General features: G+C 37.1%; 1 protein-coding gene across 2 annotated transcripts; it reads right to left on the bottom strand.

The window, feature by feature from the left end:
- Positions 1 to 5,832: 5,832 nt before the first annotated feature.
- On the bottom strand, positions 5,833 to 18,966 carry tgm2b (transglutaminase 2b). Of its 2 annotated transcripts, XM_026920903.3 has the most exons (13): positions 18,856 to 18,966; positions 15,838 to 16,017; positions 13,423 to 13,641; positions 13,126 to 13,244; positions 12,051 to 12,179; positions 11,752 to 11,932; positions 11,401 to 11,536; positions 10,386 to 10,489; positions 9,917 to 10,156; positions 9,215 to 9,490; positions 8,904 to 9,064; positions 7,826 to 7,962; positions 5,833 to 6,767 (listed from the first exon to the last, which is right to left on the bottom strand). In XM_026920903.3, exons 1-13 carry the CDS (start codon positions 18,857 to 18,859, stop codon positions 6,617 to 6,619), a joined length of 2,037 nt encoding a protein of 678 aa, XP_026776704.1. In that variant the 5' UTR covers positions 18,860 to 18,966; the 3' UTR covers positions 5,833 to 6,616. The 2 variants fall into 2 exon arrangements, with proteins under 2 accessions (XP_026776704.1, XP_026776712.1); XM_026920911.3 differs by lacking the exons at positions 15,838 to 16,017; positions 18,856 to 18,966 and having other exon boundaries at positions 13,423 to 13,651.
- Positions 18,967 to 19,127: the final 161 nt, after the last annotated feature.

The following is a 19,127-nucleotide window of genomic DNA, read 5'->3' as shown; positions in this document are numbered from 1 at the left end:
GCCATCTTGACTTTGGATTCAAGGATATCAGCCAGTTGAGATTTCTTGGTTACATGAAGCTGTCCATTGTCACTCATAGAGGCAGGGAATGGATTGTTTTCATGCTGAAAGAATTCTATTAATTCATACTCCCTTCTTTGAAAAGAGATGAAAAGTTGAGAGATAAGTTGGTAGTCCTCCTTCAGTGTCTTTTGAGTAGAACTGCTTGAATGTGCTTCTGTTTTGAAGAAGGTATATAGCAAGCCACATGCTGAGATTCACAGCAGTGATGTCACCAGTGTGCCCTGGTAGTGCATGACATTCACACATATAATTACCACTACAGGTTGATTTTCAAGTGGCTAATGTTATTTTTATATTAACTAACCCTAGATGAGTCCCTGTGTGAAATTTGATGCTTGTATCACAAAGTCTGCCAAAAATTTACACTTAGCTGCCCCACTATAAAGCTTGAGCTTCAGTGCCTCCTTCAGTTAAGCTTAAAAAAGGTTTTTAGGCTTACATGAAGGAATAGCTAACATGAACGAAATTCAGTTTGTGGGCTTCAGTTAGTATTACCACTTTTAATTAACACTCCCTACTATATTTCAAGCAGTTATTTGCTCCATTAATTACAATGATTAATAGACAATGACCAAAAAAGAAGAGTTTTCTTAATTGGCATAAGCCCTTTTGGCTGTCCCTTGTATCCAAAGCAACTAACATTTGAGACAGGATAGAACTGAGCAGTTGAGGGTTAAGGGTCGTGCTCAAGGACCCCAGAGTGGCAGGTTGGCAGTTCTAGGATTTGATTCCACAACCTACTGATCAGTACCAAAAAAACTGAAATTAAAATGACTATTATCAAGTTTGCACATTGTACAATGTACTATATTTCTTTGTTGTCTTTAAAGCATATTTTAAAGAAGGGATTTTTCCAGAATAGTTGAGTAGCTCTGCTGTGTTTTTGTATTCAACGCTATGTGTGTCATTTCAGTGTGTCCTAGTGTCATTTTCCTAGTGCTTATATCACATGCTGTATGAGGATAGAAATTCCTTGGATATGTGTACTGATGGTATTCCTAGTTTGTGACCTAGCGAGCCAATATCAGAATGTATTTTTGCTAGACTTCAAAGCACTATTGTAAGTCGCTCTGGATAAGGGCGTCTGCCAAATGCCATAAATGTGTACTTCCCTTAATCTTCCTGTAGAGGTCACACATGACCTTTTCCTGTTTCATTCAGTTCTAAAGGCTATGAATGTGTGCTCTATATAATCAAACTTGGAGCATTAGCTCCCTGTTCTCCCTTAGTAATTAACTGAAAAGCTGTTACTATTGTATTCACACCCAATTCACAGAAATATGGTAAGGTTTTGAAAAAAGAGTACTGAATGCATGGTGGTGTACTGACCTGACAAAATACTGTATATAGTCATGGTAGCTGTTTTGGGCTCAGACACTTAAATTAACTGACAGAAGTGAGCGCCTACATTTTAAAGGATTGCAACACCACTGCCTGTAGCTGTTCAAATATGACAGTGTTTATAGGCTAATTGTTCAGCAATTTTTGGTATAAAATTAGGTGTTAGGCAACATATAAAAGCATAATTACAATAAGGTTGTAACCAGGCTCAATGATTTTAAAAGCCAGAGTAATGATTAGTCATCCACCCTCAGGAGGCCTTCATGCTTGAATGTGAACAGCTCTCTGCATATAAGCTTGTATCTGTGTCCAAAAGGAAGATGAGATTTAAATGGCAGTAGGAATGTTTTCATTTCTTAAGCATATGCACTCATACATAAGGGTAGATTAGAGTAGCCAGTTCATCTACTGGCATGTTTTTGGGAGTTCAGGGGAAAACAGAGAAAACAGGGGAAACTTGCTTAGACATGGGGAAAGCATGCACAGAAATTACACACAGACAGTAGCCCTGAGGACACAACTGAAGCTATTACCCTGAAGCTGTTGAGGACACTGAAATTCTTATGACCTTCTACTAGAAATTCTTATATTTACTGTTTATATTTGACTTTTTCTAACTTCACCTGACTTAGGTGACTGCTTAAGAGTAAGAACTCTTAAGCAGTCACCTATGACTTACAGCATTTAAATATGAAGTGATACAGATTCCAAATTCCCTTAGTCATTCATCAACATTGAGAAGATTAAGGAATTAAACAAATGAAATGAGACAATAGTGTGTTGAAATTCATACATCAGGTAATGGCTATAAAAATAGCTACATGCCTGAAAATATCCACTGTTAGAACAACTTAATAAATTTAAAACAACATTAGCTGTAATGAACCTGCCTGGAACAGGATGCAAGTATATTTTGTCCCCTTGTACAGGAAGCTGATTAGAGAGGCAAAATGTCTTCAAGGATCAAGATTTGGTTGGAGATTTGCATAAGATTGGAAGGTGGATTTCTTGTAAAAAAGAAGGATGGTTATAAAGAAAGAACCTAATCCCCACAGTAAAATATGGGTGGTCTGTGATGTTATGGGTCTGTTTTTCCTCAAAAGGCTCTTGGAACCTTGTCAGGATACAGTTGGGGTCATAAGTTTACCCCTAAGTTTACACTTTAAGCCTTGCAGAGTCTGCAAAATGTTAATAATTGAAAAAAAGAGGGATCATAAAAATTGCAATTTGTTTTTTATTTAGTACTACCCTGAATAAGCAATTTTATAAAGCTTATGTTTACATATAGTCCAAAAGACACAACAATAACTGAATTTACACAAATGAAACAGTTCAAAAGTTTACATATGCTTGATTCTTAATACTGTGTGTTGTTACCTGGATGGTCAATGACTGTTTTCATGTCTTGTGATGTTCATGAAACCCTTATTTGTCCTGAGTAGTTAAACTGTCCACTGTTCTTCAGAAAAATCCAGGTACTGTACATTATTTGGTCTTCCAACAGTGGCTATATGATTTTGAGATAAATCTTTTCACACTTACAGTAGGACAACTGAGGGACTCGTACACAACTATTACAAAAGTCTAAACAAAATAACAATATACGCCGATCATACTGTTCAAAAGTTTATGTCCCCCTGGCTCTTAATGTAGTGTGTTGCCTTCTTGACCATGAGTGAATGTTTGCACCTTTTGTAATAGCTGTGTAGGAGTCCCTCAGTTGTCCTCAGTGTGAAAAGATGGATCTCAACATCATATAGCCACTGTTAGAAAGGGGTCAAATATGCAGAAGCTGAAAAACCAAAGAATGTGTAGGACCTGGAGGATTTTTCTGAAGAACAGTGTGCAGTTAAACTGCTCAGGAAAAAAACAATGGACTCATGGACAATTATCATAAAAAAAAAACAAAAACATAAAAACAGTCGTTGATCATCTAGGTGACAACACACAGTATTAAGAATCAAGCATATGTAAACTTTTGAACTGGTTCAATTTGTGTAAATTCAATTATTGTTTTGTCTTGTGGACTATATGTTAACATCTGCTATGTGAAATAGCTTATTCAGGGCAGTACTAAATAAAAAACGAAATGCAATTTTTTTTACTATCCCGCTTATTTTTTTAAATTATTAATATTTTCCGGATTCTGCAAGGCGTATGTAAACTTATGACCCCAACGTTGTAGTCAGATATCAGTCCCTTTGGCTATTGTTCCAGGTTTCAGTTTGAATTTGACCTTTTGGCTTTCAGGAGCTGCAGCCAAAATTCCAATGTGCTTACAGCTTCTTCACCTCATGATATGACAGGCAAAAAGGTTCAAGCTAAATGCAGCGAAAAGAATGAGGACTTGATGAGACTTGCACTCTTGGTTTTGCATTACTGAGGTTTAAATAGCTGTTTTTAAGGTTCCATCTCTGACATCCTTACAGCTTGTCCAAAGATCCCTTTGGCCTGCATGCTTAATTGCAAACATGACAGCTTTGCAATGGCTGAGTGTAAAAGGAGGAGAATAATCTTGAAAGCTCTGAGAAATAATGGATTATCCTTTCATTTAAACTCAAAGAATTGTCAGATTTACTTAAATATTACTAAAAAGCGAGTTTCTTTTTTTTATTGTTCCTTTCTTTCTCAAGGAATTGTTGTTGCTACTAAATTTAATCTAATAGATTGGATAAAAATCTATCAAAACAGCTGAATATTAACTGAAAAACAACTTTTTTTTAAACCATTGCTTTTACTATCCCAGAATCTGTCACCCTCCTTACCAGAAAGCATGCATCCCCAAATTACATTAAAATCTACCATGCACTATGTTTGCGTGTCAATACCCAAAACATGTGTACGCCTACCTGTTTAGGTCCATCAGCATTAAAAGCCCAAATATGCACTGACAAGGCCAACTGTTTATTTCCCTTTCTGTTAGATGGTAAAATGAGTCACTGTTGTTCTATGGGTTGTCTCCCACTAGATAAAGTTGCCCAGAATTCTTCACTAAAAATCAGTTTTAAGACTTTTAGTCACTATTAGTTTTAGGGACAACAAAAATGTTGTATTAAGAGATAAAATATTATCAATGAATTGTGTTATTATAACTTACATTTCCAATCATTGCTCCCATATGATAATAAGTAACTACAACAAGCAAGAGTGGATGGACAAAGTATTGAGAAAGTATACTGTACTTAAGTGATAATGTATAGTATAGATAATGTTTCAAAATCTTATTTGATTAAATATACAGCCAAAAAATGTACTCAATTGTAAGTAAACAAGTTGCTACTTATAATTGTACTCGAAAATTAAAAAGTAAGTGGGATTTAACTGATGAAATTAAGTTAATGTCATGTTTCCATATAAACGTTTATTTCTTATCTAAAACTGTTAGATTTTTAAAACAAATATGTCACCATTCTGTATCTGTAAGTTTGCAATATTTACCATTAGCTAGAATTTGACTTGCTGCCTTGCCAATTATGTTAGCTACTGGAATCAGTGCTAGTCTAACTTGGCATTAGCAAAGAAAACAAGCTAAGTTAAATATGGCCAGATAATGTTAGCAAATTTGCAACACTTACCTCAACATGCTTTTTCAAATTAAATGGAGTTCATAGCTTTTAGCTGTGGCAAAGGAGATGCCTCATTTTATACAAGTCTTTGCTTACTCCAGCATAGTGAAACATTTTACCGAGGTAGGGCCAGGAACGTTTATCCTCAAGTTCCACACTACAGTCCACTGGCTTATCCATCTTTAAATGCACATGGATAGCTATAGCATTAACTATACTGTGGAGCATGAGAAGGCCATGGACACTGACAATTGGCATGATTCTTGAGAGATTATTTTCCACATTGATGAACTAGATTGGATGCTACATTGTAATGATTAGATGCTAAACTGTGCCCATTCAATTAATGTGTAGCATACAGTCACAGAAAAGATGAGAGAAGAAGAGACCTTCAGAATTTGTAAAGAGTACTTTGAAGGTCTAAATAACAATGTAGGGAGTAAAAAGTACATTTTTTCCCTTGGAAATGAAATCAAGTAAGTGTACTTAAAAAAGAGTACTTAAATTTCAATAATACTCAAGTAATGTATAAATACACCAAAATAAGCATAGTAACAAAGTTCAATTACTCGAGTATTTTCCACAAATATTTATTTTTGAGATAATCTGTTTTATTTTAGTCTGGAGAACAGCTGATGAATGAGAAATGAGGTATGCTGCTATCTTAAAGGTGTACTGTTTGGAAAATAATTTAAAGTTTTAAAAAAAATTATTGTGTTCATGTATGTAATTAAATTTAAGGTGTAATTCAATAAGCTGTGATTAAAAGCACATTTCTCAGTGATATAAGACTTTAATGGAGAGTAACTGCTTCATAGAAAAATACATGCATTAAACAATACTATAAAAGATTCACATTAACTGAGATGTAAGCATTTTTATTGAAAACTTTAGAATACTATCTTTTGTATATACTGTTCTACTGTCACATTTTAGCACTGGGCCTCCTTATATAAACCTACCCACTTTTACAGTCAGGAACAAAGAGAGCTTCAAGCATAATGCTGGATTTAAAGCTGCAGAATAAGGCACTTAGTTATGGGATTATATGTTATATGATAGCAACATGTTTATAGAATCATTGCAGCATAGACATATGAAAAAATAATATAAAAGATATATAGGCCATATAGTTCACTGATGTCATGCTGAGTTAGCCAAGTAGGACACACGAAAACATCTGGGGAATAAGAGAATTTTCTCAGCCTTCATTATTCAATCTGCTTTATACTCCAAAGTATGTAGATAGGGCACTTACTTTTGTAAGAACATATAAGAAACAAAAAGCCTTGATTACAAATTAAACATTTGTCGCAGTGACAAAGATGTGTGTCAGGGACAAGGACTGATTTATGACAAGTAAACTGTAACAACAAATTTTTTAAAGACTTCCAAAACATCCATTATTTCTTCAAGTATTTAAAAGACTGCCTCATGTAATTCAAAACAAACCTGGTTGGGATTTAAATACTGATTAAAATGGAAATGTATCTTGGCTTGATACAGCTAACCAAAATGCTTTTGGTGCAAACTTTTTTTTTTCCCCCAAACACAAAGTTAAGCATTTGCCCAGAAATGACACATTAGGCTTGAAACATTCTTTCATTTGGTTTTCACTGAAGCAAGTTTGGAGGGATCAAGAGCCTTTATTTGCCGATGATAACATTCCTGAACCCTTTTATGGGACCAAGTTTGTCACTGTTAAAATCCACCAGCAGTTTGCGCAAGCCGTAATGGGTGGGTGTAAAGTAGATTTTGACCTTGGCTTCTTGTCCAGGTTCAATACTGGTTGAAACACTGAAAAATATAAAAACTAATTAGATATCACACTCATGCCCCATCGCAACTGATTACAGCATCAATTTTAATGCTATTTAAATGTTAGATACTGGACATTAAGTTTAGTATAAGGGAGACAGTCCAGTGCATCCAGGTCATTTTATCAGCTGTTCAGGCAAAGTGTTTGTCAGGCTGTAAGAAGGGAAATCAGTAGATATTTTGAAAAAAAAATTCAAAACATGCCATTAAAATATATACTATATTTGAATATATAGCTGTTACATATTGGGCATGGAGTTTAGTATAAGCAAGCAGTTAAATGACACTGTTTACAAAACAGAACCTTCAACAATCTAGTGTTAATTTCCTGCCCGGAGATAAAGATCTGCCATCAAGTGTTTGATGTACCAGGAGACCAGCATATGGTCAACATGAATCACATTATAAGATCTTTAGTTCTTTGTACTGCAGCTGTTCCTTGATCCACTCACTAAGCTTTTATATTACTGTACTTTACAGTATCATGAGCCTTGTAGTATTTAGCAAGCCATTTTGGATTGTACTATGCACATCATTTTTCTTATCAAACTTCAGCTGCAAACATTTTTCTTGTCTCTTATTATTTAGCCCCACATCATCCATCATTGAACTAGATTAGCAAATTAGCAGCAATTCAAATATTTTAGGGGTTACTAAACAAATGCTGCTGGGCCAGAGTTTAATACTGGCAAGCAAACCTTAAACTAGTATGGTCTAAGGGAAAATTGGTGTTGTCTGCTTCGTCTGCAGCCATCCTTGATTTATTAAAGCCAAGTGTTTTGTGGTAACTCTGTTGCTAATTATTTTAGTTTTATATCCATTCAGAGTGTTTTAAGTGATTTTGCTTGCTTTTACATGCCACTTTATCCGAGTAATTATTTCTGGTCTGTTTATGGAAAAAAATACGCAAGGCTTCATATTTTATAAACCACTGGTTATTGTGCTGCATGTTTTAATACCTCAGACTGCAGCTCATGTGTGAAATAATTCATGTACAAAGCCATTAATGTAGACAAGGTCTGCTTAATGTAACACACCTCTCAGTGATGGTCTTGCCTCCAGTGAGGTTGGCTCCCTCAATGCTGAAGCAGCATGCATGTAAAGGCTCTGGCAGTGTGTTCTGCACCGTAACTTCTGCAGCCAGCTGACGGTTCTCTTTGGGTTCTCCCAGGATCTAAGGCACAATGTCATGCACATAATATGATAAGTAAGTGTTCAGTACAAGTTATTGTAATTTACTATAGTTTTATATCGCAGTGCTGTTGAATTTTTACATCCGATTACTGTCATTGAAAGCACAATGACTGCTCCACATACCTTTTTAGTAAATATCACATTGTTATTTAACAAAGAAAAAAAAAACCTAATGGTTGATTTGTTGAGGTTTTTCGTAAGGAGATGTTTATTTAACATTATGGAAGGAGTCTCTGGCATCAGCATCATGTAGCAGTCAGTAGGTTTTCCACCATAGGCAAGTCTTCAGGACAACGTACTTTCTGGTTTCTCTCTCTTTTTTTTAAATTTTTTTTTTGATTAACAAATAATTGATTATCAAGAGGGAGGGAAAAAGAGAGGTTGGTGACAGTTTACACCCCCTACAATGTAAGTGATAACTGGAATTAACTTGTCTCACAAATGTTCCACCACATTAAATGTAGCTATAAAGAGTTAAAAGTATCATAAAATTGCTGTGGTGTTTTAAGGAGAATAATAGAGGACTTTTCCAATTCACAGTGGCAACAAGAAACCGTTTCAGTGATTAATTTATTGGCATTTTATTGTCTGTTGACATGTTTTATTCCTTATTTGGCACTTGTTATTTGTTGATTTATTTTTTCTACATTTGTATGTCACATGCTGTATAATCTTGCACCTATACCTAGATTTTTGCATTGTGGTAGTGTTTTAGGTAACGTTTTATTCCTCTTATGCCACAGCAATTTGCCAGCAATTAAAAATTTTTATTTATTACTGAGTAACACATTATACTTTTGAAAAATTTTTAGTTAGATTTAATGTGGTACTATCATTATGTTATAAAGCAGCTGTAAACAGAGCTGTCACCAGCCTCTTGTTTTTCTTTCATGAGAAGTTGTCATGGCAGCATGCCTGTACCTTTATCTTGATCTCTGGGTTTTCAAGGACAATAGTGCGCATAGCCAGAATGCCTTCCCTGGTGCTGTTGTCTATCAGTAGAGCATCCAAGTGGATCAGGTTGTCCTGGGTTATTGCATTGCAGTATTTACTGTAGTTCAGCCTCAGTGGGACCTTCCGCTCTAGAACACACACATATACGCGTGTATCAACTGCATACAGTGACAAACCACCACGACACCACATATAAACACATGTGTAATCTAGCCAAAGGCAACGCTTTCCTTTGTGCAAGCACACACTAACACACACACACACACACACACACACACCTCCTCCAGGTTGTAACTCAACATTGAGCAGGTCTTTAAAGCCACATTCCTGCCCAATGGCTCCATCATAAGAAATGGCACAGGAAGCAAACACCAGACGACACTTCTTTAACTCTGACGTCTGGTTGGTAACCAAGGCAAAGACATCAAAGTCACAGCCCTTCTTCATCTCCGTGCTGACCTTGATGGTGACATGGAGGCCGGTGTTGACTGGCTGTTTCAGAAGTTTGTTTTGATGGTTGGCTTTTTTAAATGCCTCTCGTTCCTCAGCAGTGCCTGTGTCAGGAGAACATTAAAGCAGGTCAAATGTCAGGGATGTCATTACACTCTCAATAAAAACAGTAAATCTACAACCCTAAGGTTTCTTCAGTTTGTCCCTCTGTGGGAACACTTTTGAGGTTCTACAAGAAAGAGTTTCTCTAGACGATTAAAAGTAACAGCCCAGGAAACTAAAAAGCTGTACCTATCCAAAGAACGCTTGAGGCGCTTTTTTCTAACAGTGTAGGAAATGCAATATTCTACAGCTGTTACAGGATCTGTTTGTACATTTCGCATCCTAACAAATACAAAGTTAAAACAATGTCAGATATATTTTAGTAATTTGGGGCTTTAATGTTGGTGTTCACTTCGCTTAATGATTGCACAAATTGTGGTAGAAGTGTGAATGGTGAACACAAGGGGATAGGGGTGGATATACATTACCTTCTGGGTACTTGTAAAGGTGTGTAATGTCCTCTCGCTTGTCACTTCCAACACTCTTAGTGCTGATTTTCTGGCCAACCTCAGTAGTACTGATGATCTTTCTTGTGCTGCCGTCTTTGTACTTCAGGAAGGTCTCCACATCTGCATTTACCTCCGAGAACACAAAAGGAGCATCATACTTACACATGAGTTCTCCATCCTTTATGGCTTGCACTGGGACTGGCCCACAGCAATACACTCCTAATGGAGTTGGAAAGAAATGGATAAGATTTTACTCAGTTTTTACAATGCATTACAATATTATTATATATATATATATATATATATATATATATATATATATATATATATATATATATATATATATATATATATATATATATATAATGTATGTTAGTCTGCATAATATACTGTGTCTATATATACTATAGTCTATAAAATAGATATGAAAGGAAAATTGTGTCCATACCCTCGCTCTTCTCCTGGGGTGTGGGGTCACTGGCTTGCCAGCCATCAAAGCCTGCTTTCAGATCAGGACGAGCTATCCAGCTCTCCACCCAGCAATGGTAGTTCCTACAAGAAAAAACTCACTTGTATTCAAAAACACCCACCTTACATTTACATTTAATTTAGCAGAGACATTTATCCAGAGCAATTTATAATCCAAAAGTATTACCTTATATATGAAAACATCTTTTACTCTTTACAGATTACTGTGTGTACTAGACTGTTTTACATTTACAGTAAATTGCAAACCTTACTGTAAACTTTACCTGAGTCTTGCACACTGAAAGTCATGTCAGATTTTATTGACCTCATTTGTGAGCAAATTCCTGACCAAATGCAAATGACAGCTGAATGTTTTTAATACAGAAACATTTATAAACACAGCACAAATAGGATGATTTGTTCATTAAATACACCTCCCTTTTCTATAAATACCTGCTTAGTCACTGTTGCCCAAAAGTCAAGGCTTTCTCAATAGGTAGGCTTTCATGTGTGTGAGTAATTCAAGGGAAGAACAACATTCATATGAATAGGGCTATTCACAAGCATACACATTTGCATTTATATATGTCTGAATATGAATAGTCCTAAAGCCCACACAAATAATTCACTTTTGACAATAGGGGAGAAAATTCAGAAAATTCAAAATTCAGCTGCTTACTTATACCAAGCATTCAGCACATGTTACACCCATACCCCAACAATTACACTGGCTCCAGTTTCAAAGCAAATAAAGTCTAAACTCCGCACTGTTATGTTTAACGCAGTCCTGCACCTCAGTGGTACTTCCATACTTACGTATTTTTGGCTATGGGGACATCAACCCTGATGAGAACAACAACAGCAACAATAATACAGTTTTTTAAAAAAAAAACTCAAAAAATATCAGGCTAACGCTGCACATATGGATGTATTACAATACTGACATAAATGCTGTTGGGTTGACTATTACAGAAGAAGAAGTGATCTGTTGTTACCAGATCATGTCTTTGGTGGTGTTCAGCAGCTGGCCATTTTCATCCACATAGCGCTCAATCACCAGGTTGCTGTTGGTGTCATGGGCTGAGAGGTAGTTAGTTACCACTCTGCAGGGGATACCCAGCGCTCGAGACACTGAGGACAAATGTCCAAGACACTTGGCTTATTTATTCATGCAGATAAGTGAAATCCATTACCAATGCTTTTAATGTGCTATTATTGATGCCTTGTTAATTATTCTGCCATAATAACTGCTGTAATGCACATCTTAATGCCAAATTGAATTAAGTCAGTCCATTCTCAGGTTTATCTAACTGCTACGAATATGGGGAAAACACACATTTTCTTACCAGTGCAGGCAACAGCAGCAAACACCCAGCACTGGCCATAGCGGACAGGCAGACAAGAAGTGGAGTTCCAAGTCTTGAGAATCTCCACACTCCCTCTCCATGACATGGGACTGACTCCACCTTCAAAAGTTTGCTTCCAGCAGCCTTCCAGTACCCCATTATCTCTGTCATTACTGTTCACCTGCGAGTGTGTGTTTGTGTGTGAGTGTGGATGCATATAGGCATTGCAGAATGTCTTCAAAAGTTATTTAAATGCATGTGTAGCATAATGAGCAAAGTTGTGGAATTGTAATTCTCACCATAGCACTAAGCACTCGAGAGACGTAAATAGGGTTTCTGCGACCAGAACAATCTTTCCCAGCATTCCTCTTGTGTTTAGGGTTCACATCCAGAATTCGTAGACACACATCCAGAATGCCTTCTTCAAACTAATAATTACAGAAAAGCAAAAACTAGCCAGTATTATTACCCTATTTAGGAAGGTTTGTTACTGAAATAGCAATGTGACAAGTGTGCCAACATTCATCATCTGCTCTGTTTGCCTACTAAGAGTTTTAGAAATCCCATGAGATTTCAGTCATGCAAACATTTGCTTTTTTTCACATTAACACTAATTGTATCATGCAAGCCTTGACCCTAACCCAGGCTTTGTATGGAGTTGCAAAAATGCTACATATACAGGCAGATGACAAATCAAACAAAACTCTGGTGGCCTTGTTTTGCTGTGGGGCAGATCAGCACCTATGGGTGATTTTGGACCAGTATTAGACAGGGTCCTCCATTATCATCAATAAAACACCAAGGAATATCTTTTGGAAGAATGGGGCTCATCCCACCAGTACACTTCCAGAGAATTATAGAATCTGCAAAGATCTGGTGGCTTGTGGTGGCCCAACACCTTCCTAAGACTGTTTATACATTTTTTTTTTTTTTTTAGTTTAATTTGTATGTACTATACCTAAAACCTCTTACAAAATCCAAAACACATGATACATATGTGCACTTTGGGGGAGGTTGGGGGAAACCAGAGCATATACAGGAAACCGAAACAGACATGGGGAGAACGTGTGAAATATGTGGGCTCAGGATCAAAGCTCGTACCCTAGAGCATTGACACAGCACTGCCTTATTACTAATGATTTCTCTTATCAATGTTGGCGCCCCTAAAAATTTCCTGTACCATTATGTCCTTTCTCTGCATTTTTTCAGTCTCTAAGTCATATCTCTTTTTAGGTTGTAAGCCATATCTTTTTAAGGAGGTAGAGTGAGAGTTGTTTTTGGCTTACGTCCAACATTTGTAGTATATGTAGAAGGAGGTGATAGATAATAACTTACATAAACTGTGTGTATGTGTGTGTGTGTGTGTGTCAGCACCTGGCCAAAAAACCATGCTGAAGGGATGGGATATTTGGCATTGCCCCTGAAGATGATCCCATCCTGAGCCAAAACATATTCTTTCAGATTCTCCTCACTGTTCATGTACACTGCATCTCCTGTACAGCAAATAAACCAAACACACCATTGTTCATGAACCTGAGGGAAACATCAGATAGCTTTAATAGAGACTGAACATGTAATGTGTGTTATTTTGAGTGTTTAGGGGTTTGTATGTGGCCTGCTGATAGAGTATAAAAATAAATTGATGCTGCTTTTGTTTCGTGTTTCACTCACGGGGGCACCAGGGGTTGAACAGTAGTATCATTTTAAACTGAATCCTGCCATCCAGAGTCACAGTGTAGTGGCCGATTGGTGCATCAGGGGCAGCACAGATGGACAAGGAGACAATGTCCCCAGGTGGACTGGTTACTGCAGCGCTCCACTGTGTATCATCAATATCATCACTCAGACCAAAAGCAGCCTTGGTACCATACTGCTCCACAGGATCTGGCCCTTTAGACATTCATAGAAAGACATTTATAAACATTGATATGAAGATCAAAACTATCAAGGACTCACAAAACTAACAAAAAGTAAACCAGCATATTCAGAATTGCAAATTATTGCCAAATTCTGTACCTATCAGAAGCATTTTTTAATTACTAATGGTCACACAACAGTCCTCATTTTGAAGAAATCTTTCACTAAAAATAGAAACAAGCAATACTAAGCAAAATCTAAATTTCTCCATAATTCCTAAACAAATACCTTAAGCAGGAGTGTGTGCATAATTACTAAAATAAATGCTGGGAGTCTCTGGGAATTCAGGATGTATGACCCAGGCCTTGTGTCTCATGCACAAACACACACATTGGAATTTCTGTAACTGGGAAACGTTCCAGGAAATTGTTCCTTTTAAGTTGGAGCAGGAGAGAATCTCTTGTTCTTTTCTATATGCACATGGGATATTCATTTTATGCAATGTTATGATGCTGTTATAGCTTGTGATGTTGTTGTGAAGTGAGATCTAAATAGTTACTGTATATGTAAATCAGTAAAATACAATCAGGATTAGGACAAAAGTTTTGCTAGAGATAATCATCTTTCATGGCTGCTCATTATCACAAAACACCTAAGAAACCAATCACCAAATCAGGTGTGAACAATCCCAGAATAACTAATAAGAAGAGATTTAGGCATAACAGTCAATCCCACTGCATACATCAAACTGGTGGCAGAATAAGAAAACCATACTTTTTTGCATGGATCTAAATATGCATTCACCCTATATACAGTTCTTCCCTGATAATGCTGCTATCTCTGACCAGATGCTTTCATTGTTTCCTGTGTTGCAACTGAGCAGCTTCTTCATTTCTCAACAGAAAATACTGGAAGTTTCAGACTGGCTGTTATAACCTCTTAGTAATTTGACACTCATCTCATTAATTATGAATTTGATTGCTTCTCTGTATTCTTCTAGTCATATCTATAAATAAACTATTTTACTAATTACATCTGACTAATATTTAATCTATACTTGCTGTGGCATAGGAAACAAAATACCCTAACAAGAGGAAGAGAAACTCTTCAACACTTTCACCACCTTTACCCTCCTATTTTCTCTTATTAGGGAAGTCCTCCTCCATGCACTGTTACATGTTTGTACCCTTTTGTAAAGCAAACTCAGGCTATATAAATTATATAAAACTTAAAACTTAAATAATAAATTTATAACAAGCACTCTTGGACATTCTACTTCACAACTTCACAGAAACCACATTTTAAATTTCTGAAGTAGGAAACCTTCAATTTTTTTTTTTTTTTTTTTACATTAGTTACATGAATGTGTCTTTAATAATTATTTTAGACCAGGGGTGCACAGTTCCGGTCCTGGAAGGCTGGAATTCAGCATAGTTTGTTGATTTCCCTGCTACTGGAGATGGTAATTCATTGGTGAGTTGAATAAGATGGTGAGTTGAATGAGAGCAGAGACTCGAGGACTGGAGCTGGTCACCTCTGGTTATTATATTGCACACAGAATAAAATGTAGTAAAATAGGTTACATCAGGGCTGTCGTCATATCCACAAAGAGCCAAAGTGGCTGCAGGTTTTCTTTCCAACCAAGCAAGAGGTACACATGATTTCAATTTTGAAGTCGTTTGAAGACTGAGACCAAACGAGTAAAGTGGGATCAGGTGGGCTTTCTGCTTGGTTAGAATTAAACTCTGCAGCCACACTGGTCTTTATGGATAAAACTGAGCATCTCTTTATAAAGTAGTTAATTTATTATATATTATAATATCTCAGACTATGGTAGCAATAAAAAAGTTACACAAGCACACAAAAATACATGCTTTTCTTTCTACTTGAATTTATAAATACTTCTTTCATGTGTAGACATATTCTCTTGTTATTCATCTGTTTCCATTTTTTAGTTTAGTTTTCTCTTTTCCCTTCTTTCTCCTGCCTGATATCATTAGGTCTGTCTTACAGTCTCACTGACAACACTTGAATCATTTATCTGAAGTGGAGCTTGGTGGAATAGGGCCAACAGTAATGTTTGAACATTAGTTTTATACAGTGGCCTTATTTAGTCTCTGTTCAGTATTTGATTTAAACAAGGTAACATGTCATAACTGTGCTTGGAGCAAACAGTACATCTCCAACAAAATCCCACTCCCTGGTCTAGCAGCATTTAAGAGATAGTACCTGTCTCTGCTATGATGTGGAGCTGATGGACTCCAGGCTCGTAGGAGCCTGAGCGAAGTTTGAGGTTGATGGTGAATGGCTGTCCTCTCCTCACTATCAGGCGATCGGTGCCATTCAGCTCTGTGCGGTGGCTTGTGTTATTGAATTCATATGCAAGGTCCCAAGTATCAATGTCAAGAGCTGAGGAGTTGGAAATGAACAAGGAAGAATGAATGAAAAGTGAGGGGAAAAAATCAGGCTAGGGAGCAAAAATGTGAACTTACTAATCCACTGCAATAAATCATATATTAAAATCATTGAGAATGTGCACTGAAGCCGCAGCATATGCAGAACATGCATTATACTCTGCAAATGTATACAGCAGATTGTCAGCTGGTTTTATGCTGTTCATTTTCAACATTTCAAAGATACTGTTTCTTGACCTGTGTTTGAATCATATCTCACATAGTTTAAGAGCATATGGAATGAGGATAGGGTTTTAGTGCAGGGAGAAATGATATAAGAAGTACTGGGTGGTGTGGTGTGTTAATTCTTCCTTTCCTTCTCTCAAGGGAATAGAGGAGTGAAAAGACAATTGAGCCACTGAAGACTTTCCCTTTCCTGTTTCCCGATTTCCAGTTTTTGTTCCAATGACTCTAGAGGGGAAAATATCCATCCATCCATTTTCTGTACCGCTTATCCTACACAGGGTCATGGGGAGCCTGGAGCCTATCCCAGGGAACTCTGGACAACCCATCGCAGGGCACAATCGCACATACCCATTCACACACTACAGACAATTTGGAAATGCCAATCAGCCTACATGTATGCATGTTTTTGGACTGGGGAAGGAAACCGGAGCACCCAGAGGAAACCCCCGAAGCATGGGGAGAACACAGGACGGAGGTGGGATTGGAACCCCCAACCCCGGCAATGCGGGGCAAACATGCTAACAAGTGTTTTATCGGGGTTTTTTTGGAAAATATCTGCAGCAGCCTATCAAACAAGCTCATTATGTGTGTTCTTAAGGAAGTAGTATGCACACAAACATTCCAAGGATATTTAAGCCCATTAATTATCTTGTGTACATACTGTCTACTTCCTTAAGCTATGAAGCAGTAAAACTGCCTTATTAGGATTGACATCTGGATGTCTTTAAACCAGGCCTGGATGAAAGTGGAAAAACATTGTGTTGTTTGATGCTTTCTGCCTATGAAAAGTCATATTCATTTAATATTGTTATAGATTATTATATTTTTGTGATTCTTATTATAGATGTGGGTGTTTGTGGGAGCGTGTGTGTGTGTGTGTGTGTGTGTGTGTGTGGGCATGTGTGTATCAGGTGTTGCTTGTCATCCTAGTTTACAGAAATAGACACAGAGATGCTTGATTGCAAAACGGTATGTGTCATTGTGGACAAATCTGAGATAAAACAGAGGTGTAATGCGTCATCTAGCGAAAGGCAACACTTTCCTTTGTGCAGGCACACACACACTCACACACACGCACACACACAGATGTCAAGTGATTCAGTGAATGAATATGCTACTCAAGGGGATATTGGGATAATGATTTGTTTAATTCCTAGAGAAAAAAAACAAAGTTACATTCAAAGACTGTCATTTACTGCCTTTGAAAAAGTTTTTAAAAACAGCATTGCTGTAGTTTTCCATTTGGGTTTAGCTTAGTGCTGTTTGCTGAATGTAGGTATCAATACAGAATGGGTCTCTGTATGGTCATCCACTTTACTCTCCCCACCCAGTTCATAAGTACTTCAAGGTTTTTTTTAACCATGGGTGCCAAAATAATCTCTAATTATGACACGTTAAAAATTGCAGTCAGCTGCAGAACTTAATTTAGCCATTTAGTGGACAGGCTTTAATATTAATTATCATACTGAAGCTCTTTGCTCTAGTCTACATGTTGAAAACAGCTTAAATGGTGAAGCTAAAGGCACTGGTGTCTCTGGTCCTTAGTGCACCAAATTCAGCCCATGTAGTCCTTGGTAAATGAGTTGAATATGTGTGTTAAAAGAGGTAAAATGCTAAACTCTGTAGTATTGTGGTCCATCAGCATTGTAGCATGACACCTCTGACAAAAAGCCTCTTGACTTTTATTATCTGCTGTTTAACAAACCATGTAACCATATTTTACATTTAACCATAAAGTCTGTGGCCACTGTTAACAGCCACTCCATTAACAATACTGTGCAATCACTCTTAGTCATGGCCACTCCATTAACAGTGTTGTGCAATCACTCCTTGATTGCACACACCTAGTCATGACCCCTCCATTAACAATGTTGTGCAATCACTCCTTGACTTTAACATCACTTGAAAGCACTTACTACCACTAAAGTTATATAGTTCTTGACATAGGAGGTGAGGTTTATTACTTAGTGTTATATGTTTATTACTAAAAATCAACAAAATACAAGAAATCCAAGTCATAGCTTTTTGTCTGGTGTCGGATTTTGGAAAATATTTTATATTTGGATCATTTTTACAGTTTAAGGTTAACAGACAGCCTGTTACTTCCACGTTACTCATAGTGCAGCATTCATGTACAGCAGAACTGCGAGTAAGGCATGATGCGCTCTGCTCAAAGCATTATTTGGATGTTCCTATTAAAAGCAACACGTTCTCCTGGGAATTATTAGCAGCTGAAATTCCTTTGTAGCAGAGCCTAAAACATGGGAGCCCAGATTTAGTTGTGCAGGGCCTGGATGCGTATTTCCCTGCGCAAAGACACCAGAAAGATAATTACCAGCTTAATGGGTGTCTTAAGCAGGAAAATTAGTGAACTGTGCTGGACTCCGGCAGTCCAGCGGCATGGAGCATGCTTACTCTAAAATAAAGTTCATACAACATTTTAGGTTTAAGACGAAATTAAGAATAAAGCTGATTTAAGATTAACATAAATGTAAGATAATTTAAATAACAAGCAGAGTCTAATTAGTTTTTCATGTCGTGCCATAGTCTGTAAAAATTCTTTCAATTCTTACCTTTCAAAAGATTCAAAGGAAGTTTGTAAACTCACCCATGTTTGCGTGTTTGCGGTGTGGATGTGCGGCTGGACGCTGCGCTTCTGTCTCACTGCTGCACTGTGCGCTGCTTTATGCGCGAGCTGCGGGGCGGCACTATATTTATAGTGATCCCTACAACGTCACTAAAATTCCTACGAAGTACTGTGTGTATCTGAGTGTGTGTAGGTATGTTGGGGGAAGTTATGAGACGGCTCTTAGTCATTCTTAGCCGCAGGCCATATGTTAAGGACAATGCATTTCACATAAACATTTTATTCTACAGGGT

Source organism: Pangasianodon hypophthalmus, chromosome 2 (assembly GCF_027358585.1).
Source record: "Pangasianodon hypophthalmus isolate fPanHyp1 chromosome 2, fPanHyp1.pri, whole genome shotgun sequence".
In the NCBI taxonomy this organism is placed as follows: domain Eukaryota; kingdom Metazoa; phylum Chordata; class Actinopteri; order Siluriformes; family Pangasiidae; genus Pangasianodon; species Pangasianodon hypophthalmus.
Note: the sequence above shows the minus strand (reverse complement) of the source record. Positions and strands in the feature narration are given on the sequence as shown.